Consider the following 15,303-nt stretch of genomic DNA (forward strand, 5'->3'; position numbering starts at 1 on the left):
TGGCAGACTTTGTGATATCAGCAAAATATCGTATCGTTAAAAAAAAAAATCTGTATAATATCGTATTGTGATGAAACTTGTGATTTACACCCCTTGTCGACAAATGCATAGGAAAATGAAATCATGCAAAAGAAAGTGTTAACTTCCACACTTTCTTTAAAAAAAAAAATGTAAAAGCTTTAACAAACTGGCAACAGGTTCAACCAATATCGTGTCCCATCAAATGGTAATATAGAGCTAAATGAAGCAGCTTTTGCTACTTCACACAACATCCCCTCTCTCTGTGCAGCTGTCTGAATGAAAAGGCTGTTCCACGCAGATAACAACAAGTGAACAAGTGTTTCAGTAGGTATTTGAGAGAGAGAAAACGGACACAATGAAAGAGAGAGACACAGGCAGACAGAAAGATGGAGGGAGGGGGAGAGGGGGCAAATCCTAAAATCTCATGAGGAAGTCATTATTTCCATCCCCTTGAAAACACACGCATGCACTCCAGAATACATACTGGCACACACTCGCACCATACAAATGTACATAGAGTACATATGCACAAAAAAAGCGCATACACACATGGTGAGGCTGACAAATAAATAAATAAATAAACAGAGCGAAGCAGGAGAACAATAAACCCATTTAGAAACCCCCGATGTCTGGGTTCCATTCAAAATTCCCTCAGCGCACACACACACACACACGTGCACAGACACACACACACACACACCGTCTCTGCATGGGGCAAAAATCAGGAAAGTTTGTGTTCTCTGCTTCCTCCCCCTTCCATTACCTCTTTCCCCTCTCTCTTTCTCTCTGTGAGTCGCAGGGCTGCAGTTATATCTGATTACGACATACAGGCTACCTCCAACGACGCATTACTCACCGCCTCGCTGGTAGGCTGGAGCGCTGCTTTTACATTTTCTATACTTGAGGGACAGCCAAATGTTTTCACAAGGATGGAAATTTAGAGAGATTTTCGAACATTTGCTAATTTCCTCAAAGGGTATTCCCGACGTGTTTGACGGTATCATTTTCTGTAATAACAGGGTTTAAGGTTAAACTTGCAATAAGGATTACGTTCAAGTCAGAGTATGGATCAAAGACTATTTGGAGTAAGAGCTTGGTTTGTATAAGGATTAGTTTTTGTGTTGGATCATATTTTTGTAGGGGATGCTATTGTCTTTTTTTGGTAATAATATTGTACTCTTCAAAGTAAATGTTGAGATCTGGGGCCCATTTCAAAAAGCGGGCACTGCTTGTACACAGATTGCAGGTGGTGGTAGCGTCACATGTCAAAAAAAGATCACTAGTCTTTCAGGCCTCTCACATTCTCATGAATATGTCACAGTTATATAGTGTTAACTTTGATTAGTGAAACATGTCCAAAACAACAAAAGAGGAAATGATCTCATGTAGAAAATCACAACTTGCATTTTGAAGATTTGGTAAAACGGGGAACATCGCTTCCAAGAAGTGCGATGGGGTAAGAATCACAAGCAGTCTCATGATCAGACTGATCAGAACACCCATATTTGCTAAAATGATTTGGAAGAGACTGAAGTAAAATATTTTCAATGACCGCATTTGCCACAGTTATGCTTGTACACAATGTTTTCTTGTGTAGTGAGTAGGGCTGTAAAAGTTAATGTGATAATAACGCGCAAATTTGTTTTAACGTAACTCATTTCTTTAAAGCATTAACGGAAGTTGCGATTTTTAGGTTATAGCAGGCTCAAAATTGCGATACATTTGGGTGAGGAAAAACTGGCATGGCCATTTTCAAAGGGTTCCTTTGACCTCTGACCTCAAGATAAGTGAATGAAAATGTGTTCTATGGGCACCCACGAGTCTCCCCTTTACAGACATGCCCACTTTATGATAATCACATGCAGTTTGGGGCAAGTCATAGTCAAGTCAGCACACTGACACACTGACAGCTGTTGTTGCCTGTTGGGCTGCAGTTTACCATGTTATGATCTGATTTATATTGATATTATATTTTTGATGCTAAATGCAGTACCTGTGAGGGTTTCTGGACAATATTTGTCATTGTTTTGTGTTATTAATTGTTTTCCAATAATAAATATATACATTGCATTAAGCAAGCATATGTGTCAGTCCGTTGTACCTGCCCTGTAACGAGCACAAGTTACAATTCAATTCAGGAATGATCCACAGGTCAGAGTCTTATGATGGAGCATGACAGAATCAGAACTACTTTATTGATCCCTGATTGATCCGGGAAACTGGGTTACATTTACATTACAAACATTTCTGTTATCTGTTTTTGTTATTTATGTTATTTATCTTTTATTGACAATATACCAGTATTTGAGAGCATTAGCTGTTAAAGTAAGAATTATGTATTTCAAAATACATGAAAATAAGTTATTTTCTGTATTTTCTTTGTTTTACCCATTGTACCGAAAACGTACCGAACTGTGACCCCAAAATTCACCGAACCATGATTATTGTTTACCGTTACACTCCTAATAAGTATGCACGGCTGAGAGTTAAGGTCTGCAGGTTAAGTTTATAGATGAATATGGTAAATCAACAGCAAGTACTGTATAATAATATAAATGTGTGTACGCAGCATTTTCTCCGGTTGAAGTGCTCTACACTGCTGGGCTTCCTGCCAAAGGATTGCTCAGCATTTAACGAGTGAATGAGAGAGAGAGAGAGAGAGAGAGAGGGAGGGAGGAAGAGAGAGAGAGAGAGGTGGGGAGTCATTAGGGAGGAGGGACAAATATATGAGAGAGAGTGAGGGGTTGAAAAGAGAGTTGTGGACCTGCAGAAAGTGAGACAGACAGGGAGAAGCAGCAGAGACAAACATAACACACACAGCCAATCTGAACACATAGACAAGCAGGTATAGGCAGAGGAGCGGACCTGAAACTTACCAGACACACTCATTCAACTTCAGACACTCTCTCTCACACACTCAGTCCGCAGCAGCAGCAGCAGCACCATCAGCAGCAGCAACATGTTCCGGTGTAGGATCCCCCAGGCAGTCTCTGTGCTGTTGGCGTGCATGTGTATGATTTTCGCATATGAGGATGACATCGATGTCAACTACAGCGACACCTACTACAATGAAATCTCAGATGCAGAGACGCCAGAACGTAAGTGTTAAACTTTGTGTTCATGATTTATCTGATTAAGATTCTCAGACGTGGTTGCAATTGAATTCTGGGAGCGTGAAATTGATTTCTTGTAGCATTCGTGCATTGGGGTTGTTGTGTGAAAAGTGAACTCAGGACATTAAGATTTATCCGTTCTTTATGTTCAGTCTCTGTCATTACTGACTACAGTGGAAATCAACATTTGACATGCTCGTTAGACTGAAAAAGATGCACTGGGCATCAAATATACTGTGCAAGCAGAACCTTAAAACTGACAAAAAGTGCCAAACAGTTGTTATCGCTATGATTTAAGAAGTACTACAACAATGATATTACCATAAGATGACAGAGAGGAGACAAACTGAGAGATGGAGGGGAAATAAAGGAACAGTTGGGGTCCAGTTATACAGTAGCCACTTCACAGGTTGCAGAAAAAGAGAGAAAAAGAAAGTTGAAGGGTTAGTGGTTTTGGTTTGTTGCGTACTTTATATCCTATGTGCTAAAAGGCAGCTTCAAATACAGAGATAGACAGAGAGAAAACAAGTACTACAGTAGAGTACACAAAATGTTGGCAGCGACAGAGATGAGCAGCATCAAAGAATATGCTGAGCCAGAAAAGCACTAAAAAACACACACTATTACAGGATGAATGACTGGTCACCAATCGCAGAAACACTACAGTTTATATCACTATCAACCTCTTCTCTCAGCTGTTTTGGAAAGCATCACTCTCTGTGAGAGAAAAGAATGTGTTCATGTGTGTACATGACAGAGAAAGTGTGAGTGCATGCTGTTTCTGTGCGTGCATTGAGCACCTCAAAGCTCGCATTTTGGCATTTGTTTGTTGTTTTAAACCTGGCAGGAGGTATAATTGCAGCACCAACAGTTAACATGCAGGAAACTTTGCTCTGGGCACAGCCCGCGATGTGATTAAACCTGATTGAAGGGAAAAATGAGAGTGCAAAGCAAGAAAACAAACATGCAAAATTTCAAGATAAATCACATGGGTTAAATATAGTTTGTATGCAGGTGTGTGAGGAAAGGGGGGAGGGAGAGAGACGGAGGCATGTAGGAAGACACAGATCACTGCTCTTGACTGGCTCTTATCTCTGAAGTTCTGAGTGGAATTTAAATCAATGAGGGCAACGTGAGGAAGGTCATGACACACTTAATTTAAAATGAATGACAGGCTAAGACATAGCAGATAAATAAACCCATGACTGTCGGCAAAAGGAGGGTGCAGGTTGCAGTGCTTCTACTCCATTGAGTAGTTTGTTTAGTTTGTTTTCTACTGAATGTTCAGTGTACATGTACACAGTACTGTGAAATAAAACTAAACATGCAGTAGTCTTTCTAAAAAAAAGTATTCAATTCAAAGTAAGAGGTAAATGCAGAATTAACTTTAGAAGCCTTTGAACTCAGTAGGTCAAAAGCACCAAAAGGCTAAAGGATACAAACTAATGTCGAAGGTCATTTTACACTCTACTTACTCCCAGATCCATTAAAATCCTTTACAAACCTCTGACAAACCTGCACTTTTAGTTTGGTAAGTCAGAAGGAGCAGAGTGCATGAACCTTCTGGCTAATTTACTTTGAACCTAGGGGACAGGCAGCCAAAACAAATCCTGCAGTCCAATGATAATGCCCCCCTAGAATACGTCTGCAGGTATAAACAGTTTGAGAGGCTCAAATGTTAATCAGAACAGTGTGTCTGACACATATTCTCACTGCCCTGGCTTTGCGTTATCTCTCCTCTACTCCCAGCAGCCCTTTCCTTTCCTTTTCAATGTAAAATAACCTTTCCTTTTCCTTCCTTCTTTCTCCTCAATCGCGCAGGAAGCCAGATGATGTTGCCGGAAAAGCAAAGTGGTTTACGAGTCAATTGTCCTGTTTCTTTCTCACGTTCTTATCGCCCCCCCTAACGACCTCACTTCCTCTTTTGTCCCCACCTTTACTCTTCATTTGACCTGCTTTTCAACTATCTACATTTCTGTCTTTCTCCTTACAATTATGGCCCTGAAGTTCAAAGCTGGAGAGATCACAGTATGTTCAACTCAGCACATCTAATAAAAGACATTTCCTGCTTGCTCTCTCTGAAACCACACTTGCCCTTGCATATGGTAAATAACTACACTGAGCTAGTTATAAACCTTTTGAAACTCCGTGGAACGAATTCATCTTTCCATTGCTCTCGTTTTTGAAGGGCAGAATATAAATATGATGACACAGAAGTAGCTAAGGTTTTAAAATCCTTTGACATTTGTGGAAGAACTCATTCTATCCCTAAAGGGAAGGGGGGCGTGGAGGGAGAAACGTGAGGCCGAGATAAATTAGGTACTTAAAAAACCTCGGTGCCCGATTGATGCAGTCATAAGTCAGTCAACGCACAGATATGATACTTGTGTGACTTTCTGAGCATATCATTATCTCCGATGTCCATCGCGAATAAGCATCCATAAGTTTGCGTAGAAATCAAAATATCAATATTCTTGTATGATAGTAGACAAGGAAATCCTTCTCTATGTACTCGCTGTAGAAACCCCAATGACTTCATCTTCTGTTATATATTGTTTCTTCCTCTATCCAGCCACGGCGAGTCCAGCCCCCTGCAATCGAGACGTGACCAAATGGGACAAAATGTTTTCGATGCTGGAGAACAGTCAGATGAGGGAGAACATGTTGCTTCAGTATGCAGATGACATCATCAAGGTGGAGATGGGGTCACTGCGTGCAGAAATGCTCAGGTTGGTTGGACAAAGCGATCAGAAGGTCCGAGTAATTGCGGTCTCGAATGAGATGAAGTTAGTTTTCATGATAGTTGCACACGTTTAGCTAAGAAGGTGAATTGAGCAACTCAGTCACGATCTTAAGAGGTCCGGATTGAAACTCAAATGAAATTTAAAAATCAATTACCATAACCCTTAGTTCAGAGGTTTACGACACAGGTGATCAAAGTCTATAACCTTTAAGTGCAAATTCTAGTGTTGCTATCCTTGATCAATGGAGGTACTTAGGACTAGGGCTGCAACTAATGATTATTTTCACCATCAAATCATTATTTTCTCTATCAGTTGATTAATCATTATCCAAATGTATTCATTTTACCATCAAATATGACAAAGAAAACTAGCAAATATTCATATGTGAGAGGCTGGAGCCAGTGATTTCTTTGTGCTTTTCCCTTAAAAATTAGTGAGTTGAACGATTAATCTATTATCAAAATTGTTGCCAATTATTTTTCCGCCGATCGCCTAATTGATTACTCGACAAATCACTTCGGCTCAAATTAAGACCAATATCCTGAATTCATCCTGTTCCTTTAAATTTCAATGGTTTTATGAGTGAACTGGGAACCAAGATTGGTTTCACGCCAAATTCTGGTGTTAAATGAGCCTTGGTTGCTGAGGATTGTTGACTCAGTGGAAAATGTTCAAATTTCTTATATCGGTCCTTTTTTGTCAGGTTTGTAGCCCAGTATGGCGGCTCCTGTGGGGTTGCAGTGGAGACAACAGGAAGAAGGATGGCCATGCAGCTGGAGAGCCGCCTCAAAGATGCCCTGGATCGCATCAGAGCCATAGATCCCACTTCTGTTGCTTCTGGGAATTCTGTTGGGAATTCTAACCGCCTGGAGTCGATGATGCAGCAGCTCCTCTCCGCAGCACGGACACAAGCTACCCGACTGACCAAGCTGGAGACCAGCTGCTTACGCAGCCCAGGAGCTGGGATAGCGATGACTACAGAAGCTGAAGAAAAGGTCACAGCACAAAAGGTGGCTTTAGTTGGGGTGCTGACTGCACTGGAACAGACGAAGGTGGAGCTGGGGGAGGTGCTGAGGTCATTGGGGCAAAGATACCTACCCGCAGGTGAGATATCCATCTTCCCATCAGCAATCTGTCTGTCATTACCTGCTGCTCTCTGTTTCTTTGCATTTGGCTTCACCTTTCTCAACAGTGCCACCCAAATAACCTTCCACCTTCAATTATTTTTTACTGCGTTGACACATTCAGGTCATGCTTCAAGTAAAAGAATGAGAGCCCTCCCCCGCCGGGCCTTGCTTCTTAACGTCCAACAACTAATCACGCAGCTTGTGTTTGTCCCAAATACCTTTTCCACTTATTCTGTATGACTCCAGGCATGTTGTCCTCCTCAAGTAGCAACCTATCCTATTCCCTCACTAACATTAGTCTGAGTCGACACGGTCAAGTCAAACATGGTCACTTATTACCTCTTATTTCTGTTTCTTTAGCATTTATTTTAAACACATTTTAGTGAGTCATCACACAAGAAAAAAAAAACTCTGGGTCAAACTCTAAGCTCAGGAAGAGTGGGACTTCATCCATCAATCTAAACCATTGCCTTCAGCTATTTCCCTCATGATTTAAAGAGACTTTTAGATGTTGAAAGATAATAACGGAAGACAATAAATTCATGAAAAGATAAGGATGATACAGAACTCTTGCTGGACTGACTGTGAACACAAATTCTTTTCAGTTTCAAGACACCACAGCATATGGTTTCCATTAGCAGAGCTAGGCTACTACTCTGGTTTACTGTCCGTGCTTGAAAAACACTGACTAATACCAATGTAACTTTAAAGATTAAGTGACTAAGTTTGAATAAGTAAAGTTTAGTCCCATAAAGGCACCACTCATGTCAGTATACAACTTCATTTCCTAGAATTAATCAAATAAAAACAGCAAAAAAAGGACGTTATATTACTCATCTAATGCATGCACACACACCTTTACAGTCCAGAAATGTAAATCTGGCCTACATACAGACCATAGGGAGGTGTAATCGTTAGCCAGTCGCCACAAAAACCACACCAAAGCACCCTGGGAAAGCAGAACCAGATGGAAACCATCATGAATACACACACACACACACTCAGCATGTTCAAAATGTCTTTGTTCACCGTGATTTTTTGAGTGGCAGAAACCTGAGACAAATGAAACACTATTTGGTATCCAAGAGAGACCAAGAGAGAGACTAATGGAGATGAAAAATGATGACGATAAAACAATATAAGAGAGAGTTATGGATGAAAAGCAAGAGCTTTCTACATCGTGAATTAAATGTGTGTAATGTTTTCATACTGTACACACACACACACACACACACACACACACATACTCACTCAGTCCTGCTATACCTCTAACAGAGCTCATAAGCACAAAATGCATTTACATTGCTTAATGTACAATAATGGAGGATCAATTGCCCAGAAAGGCCTCGCTCAAATGGATACGTACAAATACCACACACAGTTTCTCTCTGTGTTTAACATACCAAAATACTAACCAACAGAAGTGCAGTGCAGTACATTACAAAGTGAGTTTGAAAGGGAGTGTTGTAGACTAAATATGTTTGAATGATTAAAAAGAGAGATGAATAGGGAACAGGATGAAATGAACCAGATGACCCAGGGAGGGAGGTGTGTGTGCTCTGGTGGGGCAGGACAAAAAAACTCCTATGATTTATGATCTTATCACCTGAACGTGACCTGAACTTTGACTGACTTCCATAACTAATACTGCCAACTGAATGTACCTGTTCAAAACAGCATACAGTGTGGTGGAGAGAGAGAGCAATAAATGGCTTTACAAGCATTTCAAATCCATTTTACGTAGATTACGCAGCAACATATTCCAATCAAATGTTGGCCGGCTCAAATCTTTCATCAAAGATTTGTTGTTAGTGGTGTAGTGCATACCTTTTTCTTTCATTTTACTTAGTGCATTTTATTTTTTATTGTCATTTTCTCTATAAAGATTTGTTTACATCTGTTTGGATCAACTGTGTTGTGTTTAAGGTGCCATATACGTAAAAGTTGATTTGACATTTGCAAGAATTACAGAGCAATGTATTGATACCTTTAAACTATTAGCCCTGAATGTGAGCCATATCTCTGAATATAAGGTTTAACTTACTAGTTCTGTTTTTTCACAATGTTGCTGTTGTTGGTCTCCGAACCCAGTTTGCTCATATGAAATATGACTTTTTACAACTTCTGTAACCACTAGGAAACATGGCTGGCTTTGTTTCAAATATTTTTAGGAAACTCAGCAACTGTTTAAAATTCACAAATATTGAGAATTATACTGAGAAGAATTTCTATTGAGCTGTCCGTAACCTGTAGCTATATTCCACAAATGATTCAAGTAAAATCATCAATACTGAAAAAACTGTCGCAATGAACACTAAACATGTCTTCTTCTTGTTTAGGTTGTGAGATGGCGCTCCTCAACCCCATGCGTTCTACTCAAATCTACACCTCCGTCAGACCTGAGAGACCTCTCTCCGTCTCCTCCTTCACCGTGTGCATGTGGGTGAAGCCGACCGCTGTTAGCAACAAAACCGTGCTGTTTTCCTACGGAACCCGCCGCAACCCATATGAAATCCAGCTGCTGCTCGGTCAGACCTCTGCGCTCTTCACCATCGGAGGAGAGGCTCACCTGGTGGAGGCACGAGGTGTGGTGAACGGAGGCAAATCAGAGTGGATCCACTTGTGCGGGGCTTGGGCGTCCGATCAGGGCCTGGCGTCCCTGTGGGCAGGTGGGAAAAAAGTGGCCTCCACACCCGGAGTGGCCGAGGGGCACGTCTTACCCAACGGAGGTTTCATCCTGCTGGGGCAGGAGAGGAACGGCTGCTGCACTTCGACCGCTCCATCTGGCAACATTGTGGAAGGGTACGATTCCAAGCTGGCGTTCGCTGGAAAGATGACAGGAGTGAACATGTGGGACAGAGTGCTGTCAGAGGACGAGATTTCCCAGCTGGCTTTGCGGGAGGGCAAGGGCTGCGAGCAGAGGGGGAACCTGGTGGCGTGGGGAGTGACGGAGATGGTGCCACATGGAGGCGCTCAGTTCATCAACTAACAGATTCCTTGAGGTGGAAATTTTTATCAGCACCGTCATCGTGAATATCATCAACATCGCAACTTTTTTTTTCAACTGCTTTTATCATATTTGTTCCTAAAGTTAAATATTTAGTTATTTTATTCATCATCTCCATCGCTATTATTATTATTATTATGAACATTAACGCTGCAATGACCTTTACTGGATATGTTTAAATGAGAGAAAGCCAATGCTGTGAGAGACTGAAGTGTATTTCTGTAACCTTTTGAGCTGAGGCCATAACACACACACACACACACACACACACACACACACACACACACACACACACCTACACTCACACTGATGTATATTCATCTTAGAAAACTTGTATTGTAGCAGGAGAAGTGCGGCATTTACCAAAGACTCGATTAGACTGCAGGAGAGACAAAGAGTCTATTGTTAAAGCGAACGGGTTCTGAGCCAGTAAAACAGAGCAATCAGCAGACAGACATGCAAGAGAGGAAAACAAGAGGTCACAGAAAATCACAAGAGATTATCTTGTGACTGTTGAATGATGCAGTTTTGAAACTAACTTCTCTCTTTCTATCTATATTTGTACATAAATAACTAGTGCAGTTAATCAGTTATCAATGCAAAACCTGTTAATATAATAAAATATTTTGTTTTCTACATTTGCAGTCTTGTAGGTACAATTATTAGAAGTTGGAGATTGACTGTCATCTATCCCCATTACAACTGAAAGCAGATGTGTTAATAATGTGTCGTCATGTGCAGTACAACAAATGTATATGTATGTATATTAGGGATGTCAGTAGAACCGATACTTCGGTACCAAGTCGATGCCAACATTTTAAAAAAGTGACGGTACTCTTTTTCTACAGTACCTAAGGTACCGTACGATGCCTGTAATGGTCGTTGGTAGGGATGTGACAGTGAGGAACATTTACCCCCGGTTAATAAACTTGGGACAACACCGGTTTTACCGATTACACCGCACATTTTACAAAAAAAGATGACGGTCAATATGTGCAGAGCGCTGACTGATCTTTACTGTCGAGTGGCGGTGTGTCTGGCCTCTTCGGTAGCGCTTTTGCTGCGGGGCTCCGTTGCTGGGGTCTACCTGGCGCCGCTGCTCCGTGCGCACCGGCTGTGACGGCTTCATCCACCTCGCGGCGATTACCTCATTAATGTTATGGTTCCCTTATAGCATTGGGATTAAACGTGAAATATTGCCAAATAAGTGCCTTTTCGCTTCGACAATAAATCCTCTGCCTCCTGCTCCTACGAGATGACGGACCTGATGCATTCATGGTCAGTATGTAGCGTCCGTCATCTGACTATCGATTGATAACATGCCGCTGATACGCCAAAATAAAATATGGGTCAATTCTTTTTATTTATTACTTAAAGGCTACATGCCTCTGTTTCTTGTAATGTTCAAATGTTTTTAAATAAAAGAGTATGTGTTGAATTACATGGGATTTATTGTTGTTGTTTGGTTTTTTTACCGCGGTATTGAATTTGGTATCGAGAATCGTGGAAATTCACTGGTATTGGTATCGACTACTAGATTTCTGGTACCGTGACATCCCTACTATATATATATATATATATATATATATATACGAAACACCTGTTGTACTTGCTTTCATCTCAAACATGGACAACCAGCAACTCTAGAAACAGCTTCAAATGAAATAATTTTAGCGACATATTATATCATTCTCTTAATTTAATTTAATTTGTGAAAGACTTTAAAGCATTTCCAAAAAATGTACTCATCAAAGTGTTTACATTCATATGAGTTATATAATTCCAGCTCTGCTCTGCTTTTTTTTTGTCAGTCGTCATTTAATTTTAGGTGTAATATTTGTGTGTGTTCTTTTGGATGACACATAAAAATCATAGGATTAAAAATCATAGGATTAAAACTGTTAGATTTTAATGTGGGATTGACATTGCTGTTGTTTTTTTAATTGATAAAAGAAACGGAGGACAACTTTGACACGCTCTAATCTTTGATGAACTAAGTTGTCTTGTATTATACTGTAAATTGCTTTTGTTGTTCTTGTGAAAAAGTGAAATCGAATGTATTTTGTACATAAATATATTTTTGCATAACATGACTGGATGAGTGGAGAGTGAGGTATGAATAAACATTTCAAATTATAATATATTCCCATGCTGGATAAGCAGTGTCAGTGTTTTTCTGTCATTTCAAAATCTTATCAAGACCATATTTGACCATTATAAGTCAGTTTATGGCTTATAGGTACACTCAATAAATAGACATTTTTCGACTTGCATTCGTTGCACACACTCCATGCGGGGCTCTGGCCTGCTCATTGGGAACAATTTGGGGTTCAGTGACATGCTCAAGGACACCAAACGTACAGTTAATGGACAATCCGCTCTACCATCCGAGCCCCAATACTCCCCCCATCCCGTATCCACAGGTGGGATTTTTCCTGCTCACAACTTTTCACCCTGTGACAGTCTGTTAACTCACTGTAATTTTTTTATTTTGCTTCTCAGGGGAGACTTTTGCTGAGTGCTTTGCTGACAGTTTTTGGAAGAGTTCGGTGTTTGCTTGTTTAAAGGCACTTTAATATGTACAGTACATACTGCAAAAATTACATTGCACCTACGCTGCTGAAATATTAATCAAAATGCATGTTTGACACTGACAACACATCTGCAACTGTATCTGAATTATATGAGCGCTAACATTTAAATTCTACTCATAAAGCTCACAGCAATATCAAGCTGAGTTTTATTGCTGACTTAGCATCGTCTGTTGATCCAAAGCTTCCAAGCGGTTCTCCAGAAAGCCGCAAGCAGTAACACCGGAGGCCAAGAAACTGCATTTCTCCATGACCTTTTCCTTATCATGATGTTACAATCTAGTATTGAGAAAGAATTGTTTTTGTTACATAACCCTTGGATTTACATTTATAATAAAAACATTTTGGGGGTTAAATCACTGGAACAGTACATTTGTCTCCATAAATAATGTAACAGGACAAAGTCCAAATTCTCAAAAGAGCAGTTGTTGAATCACAAAGATTATGAAATACGGTACATGCAATATAAATTCAAGACATATGCCATATCTCCTACATCTACAGTAAATACATCTACAACTGCAGACAAATAGCACACACGTTGTTTTGCAGCTCACACACATGCTTACAGTTTACTGAGGCCCATTCTGCTACGTGCCCATTAGTGAAATATAACAGGTTTCTCCTGCAGCTACAACCTCTGTTTAGTCTCCAACTGTGTCTGTATCTGTGACCTGTAATGAAATGGAAACGTCACCTTTCACACCGACTACCATCCAACCCACCCTACCTCGCAAAACGGCCCTCACTCTGTCTTCTCTTAACCTTACAAGCCGGAGTACAGTAAGTACACATGTTTCGCAGCAGGGGAGCCAGAAAAGACATATAACTTTGACAGATGACACATTCCAAACTGCAGTGTTACCTTAAGATCAGGTTTTACTTTGAGAGGGAAGGAACTCTTGGCTCTAAAATCCTTATGGGGCCAAAGCAATGCCATATGTGCCCGTGTGCAGGTACTGAGTGTGAGCGTGTGTGTGTGTGTGTGACATCTGATAATGGCTGAGTCCTTACTGTAGCAGGCTATAAAACTTTCACGCTATATCCTGCTCCTGGCTTCCCGTGACTAGTAAACACGCACACGCATCCTCATAAAGCCTGCTATACACTGAACTGACACATATAGGGACAGAAATACAGCGAAGTACAACATATAGCCGACACATTGCCTTCAGCAGAACACAGAGTAATGGATCAAATTAGTGAAAACCCGCATGTGGCGACCTCAGGCTTCAGTAACAAACTTACAGTGTAAACTCAAACACATGCACGGTCCATCTATCCTGCGAGCTCGTGTGACCAACTCATCACACCCCCATCGTCAACATCACCCGAACCCCATTACATCAGGCTCACTTCCTGAACAGAGGGGCTGCTGGGAAAAAGAGAGGCAATCTGTTATTGCTTCTACGAGCTACATGTGTGTGTGTGTGTGTGTGTGTGTGTGTGCACAGTTTGGCATGTGTTTATGTTGTGTTGTGTTTATGTTGTGGTTTCAGAGAGGAGGAGAGAAGTAGAGGCTTGTTAAAGAGGCAACATGTTCAGAGCGCAGTAGATGGGTCTCAGCGGTGGGTTGCAGTGGAGGGTCGGGGGGGGGGGTAATAATTTGAAACTGCCTAGGCTGCATTAAAAAGTGCCCAAGGAAACATAAATCTGAACTCGCTTTAATAATGCCCTCAAGCAAGCCTTGTTCACTTTCATCATTTCAGCATGTTTGTGTGTGTTATATACCAGCCCGTTCTCATTCCCAGAGCATCACATACCGACGCTTTGTCACGCCCCTCGGCGTGTGATACCAACGCACAAGCCACCCCTTTAGTGTCTGTTTGAGACGCACCGGTGTTTCAAGTGTAAACCCATCCACGTCAATATTAAAAGTGCTCCGGGACTTTTGGCGACGTGGTTTTTAAGGGTGGGACAAGAGGGGAGGTGGATGGGTCCAACAGACACAAGCCTTTCATCCAGGAGACAGCTGTTCCTGTCCCATGCCTTTCACTTAACAAACAGCTGTTCGTGTCCAGTGTTCACAACGTTAAGTTTCAATTTCACTTTACAACCGTAGTAATTTTACTTTACTGCGACCTTAGTAAGTGACGCCAGTATGTGTCCAGTTGGGATGAGAACAAGTTGTATATTCTAGCGCTAATACGGCCCACCATAAGTTCGTCTCCCGCTGTCAAGCTGGATCACAGCCGCTGTTGGAAGCTTTTTAGTGTGTATTTGCATATAACTTTATATCTCTCCCATCTTTTGCCTCCTCTTTCACCATTTATTTCTCTTTCTTCTCTCACGAACAAGGCCAGGTTTCACTGTGCGTTGGTGATATTATGTGATGACTTTGGGGAGTGCATAAAGAAATTTCCGGGTCAAAGTTCTGAAACAAACATTATGACTGTATCTCCCCCGAGCGGCTGACGAACAGGAATTTGATACGTGCATGTGGACTACGAAGTGTAAACGTTAAAATGAAACATATTAAAATGACACGCTGATACAACAAGTGAGGGGCTGTATTTGCTTCTCTATTAAACTGAGTTTGACTTTGGCGTAACACCGAATGCATAACCCATTACATTACTCAGATGGGACAGATGGAAAGGTGAAACAAATCAGAAACTACCACAATTGAGTGTAATAGCTTGTCAATGAAGTCAACTTGACACCAAGTTTAGCAACCAAAAATAATCCTTTTTAAGTTTT

General features: G+C 41.0%; 2 protein-coding genes across 3 annotated transcripts in view; one reads left to right on the plus strand and one right to left on the minus strand.

The window, feature by feature from the left end:
• Nucleotides 1-15,303, minus strand: part of veph1 (ventricular zone expressed PH domain-containing 1) — a 91,738-nt gene that overhangs the window by 59,320 nt on the left and 17,115 nt on the right. The window contains exon 5 of one of the 2 annotated variants that reach the window (XM_074641679.1): nt 12,550-12,882. The exons of the other annotated variant lie outside the window; for it this stretch is intronic. Coding sequence (XP_074497780.1) covers nt 12,764-12,882 — 119 coding nt within the window. The 3' untranslated portion in view covers nt 12,550-12,763. Of the gene's footprint in view, nt 1-12,549; nt 12,883-15,303 lie in introns of those variants that run through there. 2 annotated transcript variants of the gene reach the window in all.
• ptx3a (pentraxin 3, long a) lies at nt 2,768-11,460 on the plus strand. The gene is made up of 4 exons (XM_074641680.1): nt 2,768-3,119; nt 5,707-5,863; nt 6,582-6,982; nt 9,345-11,460. Exons 1-4 carry the CDS (start codon nt 2,981-2,983, stop codon nt 9,992-9,994), a joined length of 1,347 nt encoding a protein of 448 aa, XP_074497781.1. The 5' UTR covers nt 2,768-2,980; the 3' UTR covers nt 9,995-11,460.

The sequence above is a fragment of the Sebastes fasciatus genome, chromosome 7 (genome assembly GCF_043250625.1).
Source record: "Sebastes fasciatus isolate fSebFas1 chromosome 7, fSebFas1.pri, whole genome shotgun sequence".
In the NCBI taxonomy this organism is placed as follows: domain Eukaryota; kingdom Metazoa; phylum Chordata; class Actinopteri; order Perciformes; family Sebastidae; genus Sebastes; species Sebastes fasciatus.

Excerpts from the sequence above, each read along its gene's own strand:
- ptx3a (XM_074641680.1), top strand. The coding sequence starts at position 2,981 with ATGTTCCGGTGTAGGATCCCCCAGGCAGTCTCTGTGCTGTTGGCGTGC. Across the intron at positions 3,120-5,706 it reads AGATGCAGAGACGCCAGAAC|CCACGGCGAGTCCAGCCCCC; the intron begins GTAAGTGTTAAA and ends TCCTCTATCCAG. Across the intron at positions 5,864-6,581 it reads CTGCGTGCAGAAATGCTCAG|GTTTGTAGCCCAGTATGGCG; the intron begins GTTGGTTGGACA and ends CTTTTTTGTCAG.